At 38.4% G+C, this 18,918-nt stretch overlaps 2 protein-coding genes across 2 annotated transcripts; both read left to right on the forward strand.

The window, feature by feature from the left end:
• On the forward strand, positions 1 to 5,260 carry rfc4 (replication factor C (activator 1) 4). Its single transcript, XM_046857786.1, has 10 exons — positions 1 to 372; positions 1,560 to 1,638; positions 1,903 to 1,982; positions 2,280 to 2,399; positions 2,494 to 2,637; positions 3,029 to 3,149; positions 3,254 to 3,379; positions 3,478 to 3,558; positions 4,688 to 4,801; positions 5,061 to 5,260. The coding sequence occupies exons 1-10, from the start codon at positions 257 to 259 to the stop codon at positions 5,154 to 5,156; spliced, it is 1,077 nt and encodes a 358-aa protein (XP_046713742.1). The 5' UTR covers positions 1 to 256; the 3' UTR covers positions 5,157 to 5,260.
• Positions 5,261 to 7,947: 2,687 nt separating this feature from the next.
• Positions 7,948 to 18,912, forward strand: plaat1 (phospholipase A and acyltransferase 1). The gene is made up of 6 exons (XM_046857625.1): positions 7,948 to 8,026; positions 8,280 to 8,386; positions 9,610 to 9,819; positions 16,309 to 16,438; positions 17,591 to 17,859; positions 18,249 to 18,912. Exons 1-6 carry the CDS (start codon positions 7,948 to 7,950, stop codon positions 18,348 to 18,350), a joined length of 897 nt encoding a protein of 298 aa, XP_046713581.1. The 3' UTR covers positions 18,351 to 18,912.
• Positions 18,913 to 18,918: the final 6 nt, after the last annotated feature.

Raw genomic sequence — 18,918 nt, forward strand, 5'->3', positions numbered from 1 at the left:
CGTTTGACGTGTCGTCATCATTCGTGCGCCTGGCGGGAATCTGGTGCTTTTTGCTTTCGGACTTAAGTTCAGACCCAGTATAAGAATTTTTCGTGTAGGATATTACGCTTGTTTTATTTGCAGTTGTGACAAGAGGCTCGTTTAGTCTCCGTAATACATTAAAACGCGTAAAAATACAGTTTACAGACTAATTTATTGCTAACATAATTAGCAACACAGACTAGTATACCTGGCTAACTCATAAAGTGAAGGAAACATGCAGGCTTTTCTGAAAGGATCTACACAAGCTGTTAAAGCACAGAAGGACAAAGCTACAGCCTCGAGCAGTGGAGAGAATAAACGACAGAAACCAGTGCCATGGGTGGAGAAATAGTACGTGAATATCATGTCATTTATATTGGCTCTGCGGTTTTATCTCTCTATGAGTACAAACCGTCTTAGATATCATCAGAAATGACTTGGTCAAAAACTACACTTGAGTAACCTGGAAATTCGTTCTCTAATCCATTATAAGCATCGAGCTTATTTTAAGGGTCATCTGAGCACTGATGGAGACTTGAGTGTAAGAACCTCGTAATCCATATAGCAAAGATGTTCGTATCAGCTGCAGGCCAAAAAGTCATCTTTATGGTTATGGTACCATTTACAGTGACGTCATGGATCTTGTCCATGCTGGTGATTTTCCGGAAGACCAGATTAACGACGAGCCCAACTTTTCTGTTTGCATTGCATTTTATTTAGAAATGAACGTGCAATTAAAAAAACTAGAAACCAAATAGGCATTTACACCAAGGGTCCAATCTGTTTTTCCCTGCATGACATGCAAAAATCTAACCACTGATTACTGTTTACTTTCCATAAAGGAATAGAAAATCTATAAACGACTATTAAAACCATTTGCTCTCTGTTATGATGTCCTTGCAGCAAGTGTTGTACTTGCTGAAGCTTTTTGATGTTTCACAGTTAAAGACTGCAATAATCTGACCCACTTTATAAAAACTACTAAACTGAAACCTTAGAGGAGGCACAGAAAACACTTCAGACACCCTTTTGTTATTGGTGTGTATTTTATGACTTGTGAATTATTGAGTCTGTTAAAAAAAAAAAAAAAAAAGCAATTCTAATCAAGATTCCAATCAGTGTATCAGCGTGTGTATATTACAGCTTTTTGCAAACATTGACACTCAAAAACGTTGGTTTTATAATAGTAAATCTGAATTAGTGATCTGCAGTAGTTTTGGTTTTAACCCATATAGCTTTCACATTAATATCAATGGTAAGTTGTATTTAGATCTAGTTATCCTGACGATTTGTTGACTTAATGCGATGCAAATCATGGATGAATTACATATTGAATTATTATATTTTTTTTGCTGACGTGTGCACCAAATCTACAGTAGCTTAACTGTAACCCTTTTGAATAGAAAGTTGTAAAAAAAAAAAAAAAGTGATTTGTTTTGTTTTTTTACACTGCTTTATTTAAAGTGTTGCTTAGAATGTGCATGGCTTTTGTCTAAACATTTATTCCCCCCACACCTTTTTTTTTTTTTTTTTAACAGCAGACCCAAGTGTGTGGATGAAGTTGCTTTTCAAGAGGAGGTCATTGCAGTTTTGAAGAAATCACTAGAGGGTGCTGATGTGAGTGTTTTCTAGCATCGAGTGTATACACCCACGCACCCTTCATTATTACTCAATATTTAATCATTTTCACCAAAAAAATGCTAGACGAGTATCAATCGTCACACCGGGGGGACAGAATGAATAAGTCATAATGTGTAAATATTTCCTTCTCTATGTACGGAATATCACATGGTTTGTCATGGCATCATGTCACAACCCTTGAGAGTCATGTTCCATGACTGATCCACTGACGATTCCTGTTTTCTACTTCTCCATTTATAGCTCCCAAATCTTCTGTTTTATGGTCCACCTGGAACAGGAAAGACCTCCACTATTCTTGCAGCTGCAAGGGAGCTTTACGGGTAACAGCACACAATCTCTCACCCTATGTTGCACACTGATCAACTAATATGTAAAAGTGAATTTAAAAAAAACGTGATTCTGTCAGACCAGGTCAGAAACTGTAAATGAAAGGAGATTATTTCTTTTCTCAATAGTTGTCTCACACAGCAAACTTTAGTTTTAGTTGTAAATGTTTGTAACAGAGCAATTGATTTGTTTGGTGGACACCATATGCTTTGTGAGACAAAGCTGCGCTGAACTGCTTGTAACTTGCGTGTAGTATCGAGTAGAGCATTAACATTTTTTCTCACCTCCAGCCCCGAGCTTTACCGACAGAGAGTGCTCGAGCTGAATGCCTCAGATGAGAGAGGGATTCAGGTGATCCGGGAGAAAGTGAAAACTTTTGCTCAGCTCACGGTGGCGGGTCGGCGGTCAGAGTAAGTTTAGTTTAAATGCTTCCGATGGACGATAAACACATCTGTTTTTGTGTGCATTATGTGTATGCTTAACACCATGCTGTCTTTTCTTCAGTGGGAAATCGTGTCCTCCATTTAAAATCATAATTCTGGACGAGGCAGATTCCATGACTAGTGCGGCTCAGGCTGCTCTCAGGCGCACTATGGAGAAGGAGTCGCGCACAACCCGCTTCTGCCTTATCTGCAACTACGTCAGCAGGTCAGACTCCTGGGAAGATCCCCCAAGAAGATCCTGTCTCTAATATTATTAAAACCAAAATACCCAAGTGCTGATATCATTAGGACTAAACACTGTGGAAGATCATATATTTTTACGTTACATATTATTACATTAAAAACTTCAGAAGACCGTAGCACTGATATTATTCCTATTAAACCCCTAATCTACCAGAAGTAGATTTCTGTTTTGAGTTTAGACCCCTTCATCAGTGAACACAGATTTTAATGGTGGAATATTTTTCAGACAATGATCTTCGTATGGTTTTCTCATGAATGCTTCATATCCTCCCACATTTATCAAAAAATGTGAATTGCTCTTATTTTCCATGGGGATTTCAGAGTGCTTACTGTGTGGACGTTGCTTGTTGCAGAATCATCGAGCCTTTGACGTCCCGCTGCTCGAAATTCCGCTTTAAACCCCTCGGCAACAAGATTCAGGAAGAGCGACTGGTGGAAATCTGTCAAAAGGAGAATCTCAAATACACCAAAGAGGTTAAGAGCAGAAGTGTTTGAAATTCTCCCGAGAAAGTTTCATCTGCAGGTAGGAAAGACTGCGATGTTCAATGCTCAGTCCTGCGTGTTCTCTCCTCTCGCAGGGAATCGACGCGCTGGTCAAAGTGTCCGAGGGAGATCTGCGGAAAGCTATAACGCTCCTGCAGAGCACAGCCAGACTCAGCACAGAGAAAGAGATCACAGAGAGTATGGTCATAGAGATCGCAGGGGTGAGAGCCTTGGAGTAAACTCCATATTTTATATTTTTGCCAATCAAATGGATGTTTTGAATTTTTCCTTTGGAAACTTGACTGGATTTTGATTTCAGGTTGTTCCCCCCAAAGTGATTAAAAATCTGCTTCAAACCTGCTACAAAGGCAACTTTGAAAAATTAGAGATTGCTGTGAAGGTGAGTACAATGCATCAGTATCGTTTAATAAAAGGTAGACATGATCTAATGAACGCAAATCTGTTAATGCACATCGATTTGTTAAAGAAATCTATTTTTAGATGTAGAAATATTTACATTGTAAAAAAAAAAAACCTTTTGTTTACTTTTGTGATTTCTTCAATAATATTTACACTTTTATCATGTACAAGTGATTTTCTTGTGTGAAAAAGTTTGTAATTGTAAATTGGGATTAAATAAATATATAAAGCATAGCGCCATCTTTACTCACAATCCATTTGATACAAGTATATTTTTTTACTTTGTTTAAACAGCAGTTCTTCTTTAGTTTTGTTTTTTTTGCAAGTGCTGGTTTATTCATTATAGAAGACTTGTAGTCAGCTCCAAAATTTTTGGTACCTTTGATAAAGATATACATATTGTTAAATTATTATTATTATTTTTTTTTTACTTTAAAGTTTGCATTTCTGTCCATTTAAAAATTTAGAAAGAGATTACGATAATCGAACAGACATTGAGCTTTTATTTAAAAAACAAACAAAACATTTTTTACCAATAGTTTCAAGATTTCTTAAGAATAACCAAAAAAACAAAGGGTATTGTATCTGAAATTTGAACTGTTTTGCCTTAACAGAGATCATTTATCTCATTAACAGTTTCAGAATCAATTAACAGAAAAATCATTAATTAAATCATTAAATTGTCACATTTTGTAAAGTTTGATGCTACTGTACAGTGACATCAAATGATGCACTGAAGATTAAAGTTATTCCACTTCAGGACGGAGCTGCGGCTGTTTTTAGCTCTGTGAAGTCCAATAAAAACCACACAGTGTCAGAACCTGCATATGCAAATGTGTTTCAGATGACTTACAACGCAACACCTAACATTTCTTATTTAATCGAATTTATTTTGAAAAAAACGGATGATGTTCTTTTACTTAACTTTAGCCTGAGTGTGCTGTTTGCTGTGACATGCGTCTGTGAACTGCAGTTTAGTCTTTAACACATGATTTTAACATATCTTGAGCTTAATGACTTTTCTGAATGTAGATTCTAGCAGTTCCTTGTATTCTACAAGCATAAAGTCTAAATTCAGAATCTGTCTATTCTGTGTCCTGTGTTTATAGAATATGATAGATGAAGGCTATGCTGCTACACAGATCCTCAGCCAAGTCCATGATGTTCTTCTAGAGGAGAAACTGGACGATAAACAGAAGTCTGTCATCACCGAAAAAATGGCTGTAAGTTGAATAAGTGATTATTTATGCCAAATACTCCTTCTCTAAGAAACCACATATTTGTATATTAGCATTCGGAAGTTAAAGCCTCGGCATATATTGGATATTTTTTAGCATTGAAAACTAGATTCAGCTAAATTCTGATAAAAGCACTGACATCACTACACACATCCTACAGTGATGCTACACTGAAAGCTGTATTGAGACTAATGTATGTCTACACGTTTGGAAAGCTGAACGGTGACTGTTCTGTGGTCTTTAGGTTGTTGATAAGTGTTTGGTGGATGGAGCTGATGAATACTTGCAGCTGCTGAACCTCTGCTCTGTGATCATGCAGCAGGCCACACAGAGTGCCTGAGCTCACCACAATCCTTCTTCTCTACATCCCCACTATCTCACATTTATTTGATCACTTGATTCGCTTTGTACATTAAAGAAATTGTAATAAAAAAGCTTTTCTTATGCTTTCTGTTGTGTCTCTGGCAAATAAACATTACATGCAGCAGGTGCTTACTTGTGATGTAAATTTAGTTTTTTAAAAGACAACTTTTGTTTTTAAACATGTGTATTTGGGAACAAAGCTTTGACTGTAATTCACCTGATTTAATGAGGAAGAACAGATTTGATTTCAGTACATTCTAAAGGGGTTATGGCTATATTACACAGCTAATCCTTGCACCTTATGGGCTTGAAATCTATCTATTGTGCTTAATTAAACTACTATTGGTTATTCTCAATTTAAAATTTATTTTTCTTTTATTAGGATCATAATGAGTGCTTTTTCCAAATGCTAGATCAGTAACCCCCCAGGCTTACATACATGCTCTGCTTTGCTCATATTCATGGGTCCCTACTTTTGCTCACAGCTTTTTTCACTTTCTGAAAGTCAATATGGATAATTCCCTCTGTTGCTCCTCTATTACTTGCAATACTTCGCTCTCTGTTTATGTCTGCTAAACGTATTCTTCCTTACTGGTGCAAAACTGTAAATATACACAAGAAATTTAACATAAATGCTTCACAAACTCATCAGCAAACGTTTATTTTTGTTTAAATACATTTAACAAACAACAAAGTGCTTATAATTATTTCTAAACAACTGGCTGTAATGTTTCTTCGACACTGTCCTGAAAGGGAACTGTCTCTGGCGTTCAAAAGCAAACCAGTACAGTCTTGGACAGCTTCTGAGGTCCAAGAGAGATTGGATGAGATGCTAAGGGAACAGAAAGTGTAAGTCAACACACTGCCAAAGTTCTTGAGCCTATTAATGAGTCAACATCTATGCCTCCTCATAGACCTGAAACAACAACAACAGCAGCAGCTGATAGCGGTGCTCTAGACAAAGTTTTGACTATGTTGGAGAAGACTTGTTTGTAATACATAGACAGTGCGAGGTGGTTGGTCCTAGAATCCTAACAACAAAGTGCTTATAATTATTTCTAAACAACTGCTTAGAAAACTTGCACCACATGATGGTTATAAATAATTCAGCAATTTTGATACAAGCGTAAAATAATCTAAGATAAAGTTCTTATATCATTTAGTACGGCCAGGAAATTTGGCCCTTGTGCTACAATAAATGCAGATGTGATATTAATTACGCATAGCCTTTAATTTCACATGTATACTGTATTTTGTGAAATGAGCATCTAGTACACACATTAATTGGACTAGAAAAAATAACTATGAAGGAATCATTTTAAAGCACCCATGTTGGTATCATTCCCAGTCTTGGTTGGTCCAAGAATTCTAATACGGAATCGTGATTGTAGAGTCTGCACCAGCAAAGATCACAGTACTACAGCCCGTTGCAAGATGTACAATCTCTGCTTTAAGTGTTATTCGCCTTGGCATATGAGCTTCAATTGTGAGACGACTGTCCCCAGGGAAGGCACTGGCAGACGGGGAGATGAGCTTCAGGGAAACTAAATAGCCTCCATTGTGGGGAGGGCAATGTGGGGCAAAATGTAAGATCCTCCTTGGATACTGATGTTGAGTCGGTTTATTCATCCTGTTGTGAGAGTGTAAGCAAAGACAAGACTGTGATTTTTCAGAATAATATTTAATCATTGCCAAATGACAGTCTGTTTTATACAAGTGTTTTGGTGCAGGACAGAGTTCTTTTGAGGGGATTGCTGGACAGTGGCTCCATGGCAACTACTTTGAGTGTTGATGCAGTTCCTCAGCTAAGAGAAGCTGGAGTTTTGAACCAGGAGTTGTTTCCCCGGTCGGACATTGTCCTAGTTGGGTGCGGTGGAAAACAGACTAGTCCTGTAGGTACGTGTGAACTGAAAATCAAGGTGTATGGGTTCTGCTTTAGTGTTCCAGTTCTTGTTGTGAGTGGACAGGTGGACCAGTTAATCATTGGTACCAATGTGCTGAAACCTTTGATCTGAGAGATGTAATCAAATGAGGGGTTCTGGAGAGTCCTGGATAAACCAGACCAATCAAATCTGAGTGAAGATTGTCAGTTTCTACGTATGCTTTCAAGTATCGAGAGGTGGAAGGGCAGTGCTATCCCTGACAAAGTTGGTACTTTAAAGTCCAAATCTGCTGATGTCTGTCCGTGCATTGCCTTGGAATATTTTGAACAGGTACCAGAACAGAAAATTTTTCAGAACATGGCCGTGAGTGGCAACAGTTCTTGTGGTAGCTTGTCAGCGAAGAGCTCAGTGTCTGGGGTTGAGCACTTTAGTGAAACTCGATTAGATGAGCTTGGCCTCAAGGATTTAAATGTAAGTGACTGCGAGGTATCACCTTTCTGGAAAGGCAGGCTCATTGATTTGATAAAGAAATATCGGTGTGTTTTCTCTAGGCAGTCATTGGATTGTGGTGGGCGAAGTCATTGATTCTGTCATTGCATTCGCTTGACGGATGAGAGACCGTTTCGCTTACCTTATCGGAGACTATCACCTGCTCATTACCACAAGCTGAAGCAGACTTTAGATGAAATGGAACAAAGAGAGATCATCAGAAAATCAACCAGCGAATTTGCATCACCGTTGGTATTGGTTTGGAAAAAGAATGGAGACTTGCGGCTGTGCACTGGCTTTGGGTGGCTGAACGCTTGTACGGTGAGGGACGCACATCCTCTACCTCACCAGGTGGATGTGCTAGCAGCACTGGGGGGGAATGCTTTGTTTAGTACCATGGATTTAACATCGGGGTACTACAACATTACTTTGCATGAGGAGGACAAAAGGTTTACTGCTTCCAGTTCTCCCCTTGGTTTGCATTAGTACAACCTCTTGCCATTGGGTCTTTGCAACAGTCCCGCAACATTCATGAGGATGATGCTAACTATTTTTGGTGATCAAAATTTTGAGCTTGCTCTGTTACCTTGATGACCTGTTGGTTTTCGGTAAAAATAAGGAAGAATGTTTGCAGAGACTTGAGATGGTGTTTCGACGTCTCAGGGACCATAATTTAAAGCTGTCACCCTTGAAGTGTAGGTTTTTACGGAAATCTGTGAAATGTTTAGGTCACATCGTTTCACAGGAGGGTGTGGCTAGTGATCCGATGAAGGTGGAGGCTATTGTGGGTGTGTCTGAGGAACAATTAATGGAGGCTGATGGTGTCACTCCTTCTGTGGGTAAAATTAGGTCCTTTTTGGGGATGGTTATATATTATCAACAGTTTATCGAGAATCGCTCAATGATTGCAAAGCCTCTTTTTCAGTTGACAACGGGCCAAAAGAAACCTAGGAAGGTGAGGGGCATAGGAAAGAGGTCCGGAAACTCACCCCTGGTGATTGGACAGATGAATGTAGACAGGCGTTTGAGACTTTGAAGATGATGCTGGTAAAGCAAGTTTTACTTGCTCACCCTGACTTTTCAAAGCCATTTATTCTGTCTGTGGATGCTTCAATGAGTGGTCTTGGGGCTGTGCTTTCCCAAGTACAGGAGGGTCATGCTGTTGCGAGACCAATTGTTTTCGCTTCAAAGTCCCTTAACCATGCCCAGTCCAGGTATCCTGCTCATAGACTTGAATTTCTGGCTATGAAATGGGCCATTTGCGATAAATTCAGTCATTGGCTCCGTGGGCACAGATTGAGAGGTTTGGACGGATAACAACCCGCTTAAGTATATTTTGACCAAGCCAAAGCTTGATGCCTGCGAGCAGAGATGGGTCACGAAGTTGGCTCCTTTTGAGTTTGACATTCAGTACATACTGGGACCGAAGAATGTGGTAGCCAATGCGTTGAGTCGGGAGCCTTTTGCTACTTCTAAGATTTTGCACAGACTTACGAGAACCCCATACGATATTCTGAAGCATGAAGCGGAGACGCTTGGGGTTGGGCGAGTGCAGGATATGTTTCATTTGTCGTCAAAAACAGCTTTCTTTCAGACTGTTACCATGTGCAAACACGGGGAGATTTCTTCCATAAAGGTTAAAAAACAATGAAACCTCACAGAAAACTTTCAACATATGCTTTTTTAAACCTATTTCTATTGTAACAAGGATCTGAAGTCACCATGTAAGCTGTTAGTATACTCTTGATGTCACCCAAATGAGGATGGGTTCCCCTTTTGAGTCTGGTTCCTCTCAAGGTTTCTTCCTCATAACATCTAAGGGAGTTTTTCCTTGCCACAGTTGCCATGGCTTGCTAATCAGGGATAAATACACACCATTCACCTTGACTGTTGATTTCTGTAAAGCTGCTTTTAGACAATATCTGTTGTGAAAAGCGCTATACAAATAAACTTGACTTGACTTGACTCTGCTGGCTACTCTGCTAACACACCAGTGTCATTCTCAGTCTGGTGAGTTCACTATGCTGGAAAAGACCTAGTGCACTCTGCTGTGCACAGTCCCATGATCAGAAGAATGGTTCAAGCCCCAACACTGTTGTACCAATAATTGAAGCCTGTAAACTTTTTGAGCTCGTAGAAACTCTGGAGCGGATTGTAGCGGAGCGTTTGCAGAAACCCTGGCGCACAAGAGGAGAGAGAGTCTCGAGTCCCACCAGCATAACATGCAATAACGGACGGCGAGAGACTCTAGAACGGGAGTTTATAAAGGTTGGTGGTTAACAAGTCCCAGGTGTATTAGATCAAGGCTGGAAGCGGCCGAGATAGCGGCAGCATGACAGCCGCCGAAGGGGGCGTGGCAGGAGAATCTCTGACAATAAGTCAATACTGAACGATACAGTAACTTTCTTTCGGCTTCTCCCGTTATGGGTCGCCACAGTGGATCCTCTGCATGTTTGATTTGGCACATGTTTTTACGCTGGATGCCCCTCCTAACGCAACCCTCCCCAATTTATCCAGGCTTGGGACCGGCACTGAAAGTAGCTGGGGTTGGTTCCTTGACCGGGGATCGAACCCGGGCCGTGAGAGCGCCGCATCCTAACCACTAGACCACCAGGGAAGCTAATACTGAACGATACAGTATTTATTGTAATTTAGATGAGGTAAACTCAGCCATGAAGCTGGGCTATATATATTGTGCAGTCACTTGCAGTGAGGTCAGAGACGAATGAGGCACTAGACAGAGTCAGATTTACAAGTATGTGAACCCCAAAGAGATTAAATTATTAAATTCTTGATAACTTGGTTTAATAAGGCAATGTGATTCATCCTATTTAATATTGCATTCTTTATGCTCACATAGCCTATCTGAGTCACGTTTTATTCCCTGGATTTCGGAGAGTTTTGGTGTAAATGGGGTCTAAGCAAAATCTTCATTATCACTTGATGAGAAGATGTGGGATGAACAAATGAAAGAACATGCTACATTTCCGACTGGCTCGTGTTGCCAGTAAGACTCAGATATTCACTCATTCAACAAAATTGAAAATATCTGCTGCATTATCTTTAATTTATAAATGAAATCCATACACATATCCTTTAAGACAAAGACATCTGTTACTTTGTAGAAGTAGGAAGTAGGACTAACTGCAAATATCTGTAAGTTACCTAGACTATGGATGGCAATTTGTTGAATGAGTGAATATCTGAATCTTAATGGCAACACGAGCCATTCAGAAATGTAGTAGGTTCTTTCATTGGTTCATCACACATCTTCTCACCAAATGCTTAGATCCCATTCACAGACCACACCAAAACTCTCCGAAATCCAGCGAATAAAACCTGACTCAGATAGGCTTTGTGAGCATAAAGAATGCAATATTAAATAGGACGGATAGCATTGCCTAATCAAACCAAGTTATCAAGAATTTATTAATTTAATCTCTTTGGGCTTCACATACTTGTAAATCTAACTCTGTCTAGTGCCTCATTTGTCTCTGACCTCACTGCAAGCGACTGCACAATATATATAGCCCAGCTTTATGGCAGTTTACCTCATCTAAATTACAATAAATACTGTATCATTCAGTATTGACTTATATGACAGGGAAATATTGCACTGTTTTGCTATTCTCCATGAACACACCAATATAATTTCAGTTCAATTCAATTTTATTTTTATAGTGCTTTTAACAATGAACATTGCCCCAAAGCCACTTTACAGAAATAAATGGAGGAACCAGACTCAAAAGGGAACCCATCATCCCCAATGTCCATTCATTATATTTTCATGACGTCATCACCTGTTAACTGAATGAAAATGTATTGTGAAATAATTCATGGGGATTGTAGTCCACCCAAATGAGGATGGGTGCCCCTTTTGAGTCTGGTTCCTCTCAAGGTTTCTTCCTCATTACATCTAAGGGAGTTTTTCCTTGCCACAGTCGCCACAGCTTGCTCATCAGGGATAAATGCACACCATTCAACTTGACTGTTGCTTTCTGTAAAGCTGCTTTGAGACAATGTCTGTTGTGAAAAGCACTATAGAAATAATCTGGACTTAACTTGACTAGTCCTACGCCATTGCAATAAACTGTTTGTATTATTTACAATCCAGATCCATCTTCATGGTTTTGGTGTTTAATTCTTCACATTAACCTCATGGATCATTAAAGTGCTGAGCAAAAGAAAAGCATTACTGTGGCAGCGGGGGCATGGCCGAGCGTCAGTTTGTGAATGGAGGGTGAGGCCTGGAGCAGATAGGCAGGGGATTGCCTCACCTGAAGTCAATGTGACCTAATGATTATTCTTTCTTTTCCAGTGATCGGAGGATGCATTTAAGGAGGAGAGTGTGTGTGTAGAGGGTGTGTGTGTGCGCGTGTGCCAGAGATGTGCTGCGTGGGCACTAAGCAGACAGACACGAGATAAAATGAAAATAAAAGTGGCTGTAAAGCCTTTGCACCTGACCGGTTGTGGCGTTCCTTCTTCCCGCATTTACACGCTCTCCCACAATTACATTCAGAGGTGGTCCGTAAGAATTAATCAGGCAGGTCCATAAAGAAGAGAGTGGAAAAGACCACTGGTTGCTCAGGAGTATGTGTGAGAAATAGAGAGAGTAAAAGGGGCAACAGGAAATGAGAGAAACATATTTTATTAGGTATCCTTATTGTTAAATAATAGTTAAAGACACTGTGCAGTATGATCAGAACGCAAGTAGGGACTTTGGCAAGACTAGTTATTAAAGCATAACTAAAAAGGGACACCTATAAGGTAATACAGACATTAGGGATCTCTGGAATATAAGACGACCCGCCACACCATTGGGAACAAACCCGAGTGAACGCATAAGAGTGAGGTAAAGACTTCACCAAACATCCCAGTTCACCAAAATACTCTATAACCACGATCCCTCCATAACTGCTACTTTGCTAATAGAAACCTATACACAAAAGGCTTGGCTAAACAAATATGTTTTCAACCTACACCAAAAAATATATATATATTTCTATCCTCTACACAACTAAGAAAATAGGATTATACAGTCAGGTCCATAAATATTGGGGACATTCTAACATTTTTGGCTCTATACACCACCACAATGGATTTTAAATGAAACGAACAAGTTGTCCTTTAACTGCAGACTGTCAATTTAAGGGCATGTACATCCAAATCAGGTGAACGGTGTAGGAATTACAACAGTTTGCATATGTGCCTCCCACTTGTTAAGGGACCAAAAGTAATGGGACAGAATAATAATCATGAATCAAACTTTAATTTTTTAATACTTGGTTGCAAATCCTTTACAGTCAATTACAGCCTGAAGTCTGGAACGCATAGACATCACCAGACGCTGGGTTTCATCCCTGGTGATGCTCTGCCAGGCCTCTACTGCAACTGTCTTCAGTTCCTGCTTGTTCTTGGGGCATTTTCCCTTCAGTTTTGTTTTTAGCAAGTGAAATGCATGCTCAATTGGATTCAGGTCAGGTGATTGACTTGGCCATTGCATAACATTCCACTTTTTTCCCTTAAAAAACTCTTTGGTTGCTTTTGCAGTATGCTTTGGGTCATTGTCCATCTGCACTGTGAAGCGCCGTCTAATGAGTTCTGAAGCATTTGGCTGAATATGAGCAGATAATATTGCCCGAAACACTTCTGGAATCATTCTGCTGCTTTTGTCAGCAGTCACATCATCAATAAATACAAGAGAACCAGTTCCATTGGCAGCCATACATGCCCACGCAATGACAATACTACATCCATGCTTCACTGATGAGGTGGTATGCTTAGGATCATAAGCAGTTCCTTACCTTCTCTATACTCTTCTCTTCTCATCACTCTGGTACAAGTTGATCTTGGTCTCATCTGTCCATAGGATGTTGTTCCAGAAATGTGGAGGCTTTTTTAGATGTTGTTTGGCAAACTCTAATCTGGCCTTCCTGTTTTTGAGGCTCACCAATGGTTTACATCTTGTGGTGAACCCTCTGTATTCACGCTGGTGAAGTCTTCTCTTGATTGTTGACATTGACACACATACACCTACCTCCTGGAGAATGTTCTTGATCTGGCCAACTGTTGTGAAGGGTGTTTTCTTTACCAGGAAAAGAATTCTTCGGTCATCCACCACAGTTGTTTTCCGTGGTCTTCCAGGTCTTTTGGTGTTGCTGAGCTCACCGGTGCGTTAATTCTTTTTAAGAATGTTCCAAACAGTTGTTTTGGCCACGCCTAATGTTTTTGCTATCTCTCTGATGGGTTTGTTTTGTTTTTTCAGCCTAATGATGGCTTGCTTCACTGTTAGTGACGGCGCTTTGGATCTCATCTTGGAGAGTTGACAGCAACAGATTCCAAATGCAAATAGCATACTTGAAATGAACTCTGGACCCTTTTATCTGCTCATTGTAATAGGTATAATGAGGGAATAACACACACCTGGCCATGAAAGAGCTGAGAAGCCAATTGGCCCATTACTTTTGGTCCCTTAAAAAGTGGGAGGCACATATGCAAACTGTTGTAATTCCAACACCGTTCACCTGATTTGGATGTACATGCCCTCAAATTAAAGCTGACAGTCTGTAGTTGAAGGACAACTTGTTCTTTATATTTCAAAACCATTGTGGTGGTGTATAGAGCCAAAAAAGTTAGAATTCTGTCGATGTCCCAATATTTATGGACCTGACTGTACCTGTCTGACCACAGGATCTCTACAATTTACCTCAAAATCAAACCTAATCATTAAAATACATCATACAAAATGCACCAATATGTTTTCCATAATGTTTTCATGCCATTACACTGATAATATGAGAACATTATGGTCTAATGACCTCAAAAGGTTTACAGGCTTCAATCATTGGTACAACAGTGGAAGCTTGACAGTGTTGGGGCTTGAACCATTCTTCTGATCATGGGACTGTGCACAGCAGAGTACACTAGGTCTTTTCCAGCATAGTGAACTCACCAGACTGAGAATGACACTGGTGTGTTAGCACAGTAGCCAGCAGAGTGAGATCAGCCTACAGACAGCTCAGTCCACACTGCGGAATCTTCTTTGCTGAACCATTCACACTCTACTGGTTTGCTTTATCCTAATCAATCACCTCACCAACTGAGGAAATATTTTGGATTATTGAACCTGCTTTGATTCCAATGGAGGTGTAATAGAGATTCAGACAAGTACAGTATGATTCCTGCTACTAAGTAAGTGTCCCCTATTCTTTTTGGTCTATAATATTTTCAAAATTATTTTATTTATTTGTACATAGTTTTAACTATTTGTTACATCTAGGTAACTTTATGATTGAAGAAGTCAATCATATATGATAATAATATAAACAGTAATAATACATATAACTTATAATAATAACTAATAATAAGTACTACTGAAACTACTAATACTACTACTACTAAGAAAACAGACAGACAGATAGATAGATAGATAGATAGATAGATAGATAGATAGATAGATAGATAGATAGATAGATAGATAGATAGATAGATAGATAGATAGATAGATAGATAGATAAGAAATAAATGCATAAATCATACCTCAGGTTACACAAGCTGAATCTAAATCACTAACATAAAAGTATAGGATGGTTTTCACTATCAGTCATAAAATTCAGTCATCTTAATGTTACATTTGTTTTCATTTGTGTGCATGATTATCATAGAAAGTAATGACAAAAAAATGATCTGTAATATACTGTATTATATATTGTAGCACTTCTTTTGTACTTTTCTACCTCTTTCTCCATTATCTTGTGGCTATTGTGGATTTTTGTGCCTATGTATTGTGTGTGTGTGTGTGTGTGTGTGTGTGTGTGTGTGTGTGTGTGTGTGTGTGTGTGCACATATGTGTACGTGTGTGGGTGTTCCTATTGTCCCCTAATTCTCCAACATTCTCCAGTCACAAAATATATCACTTTGATTCTATGTAACAACACTAAATTCATAGTTAATATTTCTTATGTTACAGTCTCCATTCTGATTGGTTAGAATGCATGGATTAATTCTGTTTAATAGCAGCTATGGCAATGCTAACAGACAAAAAAAATCACAGGTTCATATTAATGTCTTTATCTTAATATTTCATTTCTATACTAACAGTTTACATGGCGACTTCAGATCCTTGTTCTAATAGAAATAGGTTTAAAAAAAGCATATGTTGAAAGTTTTCTGTGAGGTTTCATTGTTTTTTAAACTTTATGTAAGAAATCTCCCTGTGTTTGCACATAGTAACAGTCTGAAGTAAAGCTGTAGCTGAGGTTTTTGACACGACAGTTTTTGACATTTCTGACACGACAAGCTGCAGATATTTTTCTTATTAATGTAAAAAGAGAGTGTAAAAAGGAAGGCTGATAATAGAATGATTGTTTATTAGTAGCTGCTATAACATAATCTATAACAGTGTAATTATTAATTTGTTTTGCAGACAATGTTAAATGTAACTATAAATAGATAAAAGGTATGCAGTGTCATTGTGATGTGATGATATCATGAATAAACCAAACTGTACATCAAAGATAAGAAAGAATATGTTATTCTTTTTCATAGAATATGTCCAGTTTTGATATGGGATGACGGATAATCAGGCAAACTCAAACCGTACTGTAAGTATTAAAGTTATTAATTGTATTGAATGAATACTGAGTGAATCATTCATCAAAGAAAAAGGACTATTGTTTCTTGAAACATTCTATCCATTTGTGAATAAATAAATTAATTCAGAATTCCCCTGAGTTTGATGAATGAATATTTTTTTAGATGGCTAATAGTGACCCAGACACTTACACTGAACCCCAGCCTGGTGACCTCATTGAAATCTTTCGGCCAGCATATCAGCACTGGGCCTTGTACCTGGGGGATGGATACATTGTCAACCTTACACCAGTCGGTGAGTGAATCAGACTAGCAAGTGTCACTCTGTAGAGCAGGGGTCACCAACCTTTTATACACTGAGAGCTACTTCTTGGGTCCTTGCAGGCTACCTGGTGCCCGCGGGCACCATGCTGGTGACCCCTGCTGTAGAACATGAAACTTATAATACTTAACTTATTACTCATAAGTTAAGATAAATTACTAGTACCAGCAACTAAAGAATTATTAGCACCCTTCAATCAAAAGAAAAAAAGAGCCTATATAATAAACTTTACTAAGAATGACTTTAAATTACTTGTAATAAACTTGTTAAATACTAAAACCAAGTGATTATTTAAAATGATTTATTTAAATGAGGTCAGAGGTGACATGGAGCCAGATCCATTATGTAAAGGTTACATTTTCTTGATCTCTGAAAAGATCCCTAAAAATATTTAGAATGAGTGACTAGTCTCCAGAATAAAACGCTATAGAGGATGTCCAGTTACAAAAAATGTTCATTGGTATCATGCATATATATATATATATATATATATATATATATATATATATATATATATATATATATATAAAATACATATGTGTGTGTGGTGTGATCAGCTTTAACCTTGTTAGAAATTACTGGAAATTCTGTTATTCTATTATTATTTTAAAAAAAAAGTAGTGTTTTCATATGTTCAATCTCAAAACATTCTATGACATATAACCAGAGGTGGAAAGTAATTAATTATATTTACTCGTGTTACTGTAATTGAGTAGGTTTTTGTTGTTGGTACTTTTAGTTTTTAAAGTAGTTTTTAAAATCTGTAATTTTATTTTTAATTACTTATGTTTTGTTTGAAGTATTCAACTTAAATACAGTTTAAATGATATCCGTTACTGAATAAAAAAATAAAAAGAAGAGGAAGACGGAAAAGACAGATTCCATGATGCAGACCCAGATGAAAGTGAAATGCGGTCGAATCTAAATTTGTTCCACACCTGCGGTCACTCTCTGAATTCCTGATCTGCAAATCAAGTGTTTAAAAACTGTTTTTGGACCAGTAACTTTACGAATACTTAAAATTTCATTAAAGTAACAGTACTTTTACTTTTCACCTCTGCATGTGAACATATGTGCTCATTATGATGATAATGGTGATCATGGTGATTTCTGTTTTTCCCTCAGATGAGAGCCAAGCTGCCACGATGTCCAGCGTGAAGTCAGTGTTTACCCGGAAGGCTGTGGTGCGAATGCAGCTCTTGAAAGACGTTGTTGGGGGAGATACGTTCCGTGTTAATAATAAATATGATAGCAGCCACATGCCTTTGCCTGTGTCTGAGATCGTTGAGCGAGCACAGCTACTGATTGGTCAGGAGGTGTCATATGACCTGTTGGGCAGCAACTGCGAGCACTTTGTCACCCTGTTGCGATATGGCGAGGGTGTATCTGAGCAGGTTTTTCACATTTCTGTTTGTTTTTACATACAGGAATTGATATGTTGAGGTCCTGGACCAAAGACTACAGTGCCTTGCACAAGTATTCGCAATCTTTACTTACAAGTTTGGGAACTCCATCAAATTAATAATGTGGTTTGCTGATGTCAGCAAGTTGCACTACAACTCAATTAAGAGCTTAACACCAACAGATATCAATAGTGAAACAATTTATTTCATTTTATTTCCAGAATGTAACACTCCAGATTGTGAAAGTGAATGATTATACAAGGCACTCTGTCCATGCAGGAAATTTCTTGCTACTCTATTTAATTATGTACAGATTTGCAGAACTGCTTTTTAATCTGTCATTCTTCATGTTTGTTGTATACGGTCTTTTGTCTTTTCAGGCAACTCGTGCAATTGGGGCAATAAGTTTGGTGACAGCAGCAGCGAGTGCCTTCTCTATGCTTGGCTTCATCAGCACTCGCAACAGGAACAGACCTTTCTAACATTATTTCGACTAATGATGTTTCATGATATGTACAATAAAAAGGAGCCAAATCATATTTGTTCAGAACAAAAATTGTAAAACACTCTCATTCAGTGCTACCAGATTGTGATGATGATTTAGGGGGCTTTGTTCTCTGAACTGTCTGGAGAATGATTATGAAGAAAGTGTCCATTTTCAAATGCATGATAAAGTCTTGTGAGGTGGGGTATGGGTTTTTAAAGCTGTAGATACTTTTTGATAATTTATTACACATATACTGATGTTAACCATATTTTATATAGGTAGGCCTACTAGGAGTGTTGCTAGAAGTAAACAAATTAATTAATGAAACATATTTTGTCCGCCTATAATTTCGGACACCATTTCCCACAATGCATCGTTTTTATGGTCGACATTTTAATCCCAGGGAAACCCCGTAGGATGGGGAGACGTTAAAGAAGGTGTTTTAGTGCAATATCCCACGTCGATTAATATAGTACAAAAATAATTGTAAATGCATTGCGTGCTTTGTATTTCCCAAGTTGTGTGTTAATTCGTTATAATAAAACGCGATGAATCCTGTTTTT

Source organism: Silurus meridionalis, chromosome 9, assembly GCF_014805685.1.
Source record: "Silurus meridionalis isolate SWU-2019-XX chromosome 9, ASM1480568v1, whole genome shotgun sequence".
In the NCBI taxonomy this organism is placed as follows: domain Eukaryota; kingdom Metazoa; phylum Chordata; class Actinopteri; order Siluriformes; family Siluridae; genus Silurus; species Silurus meridionalis.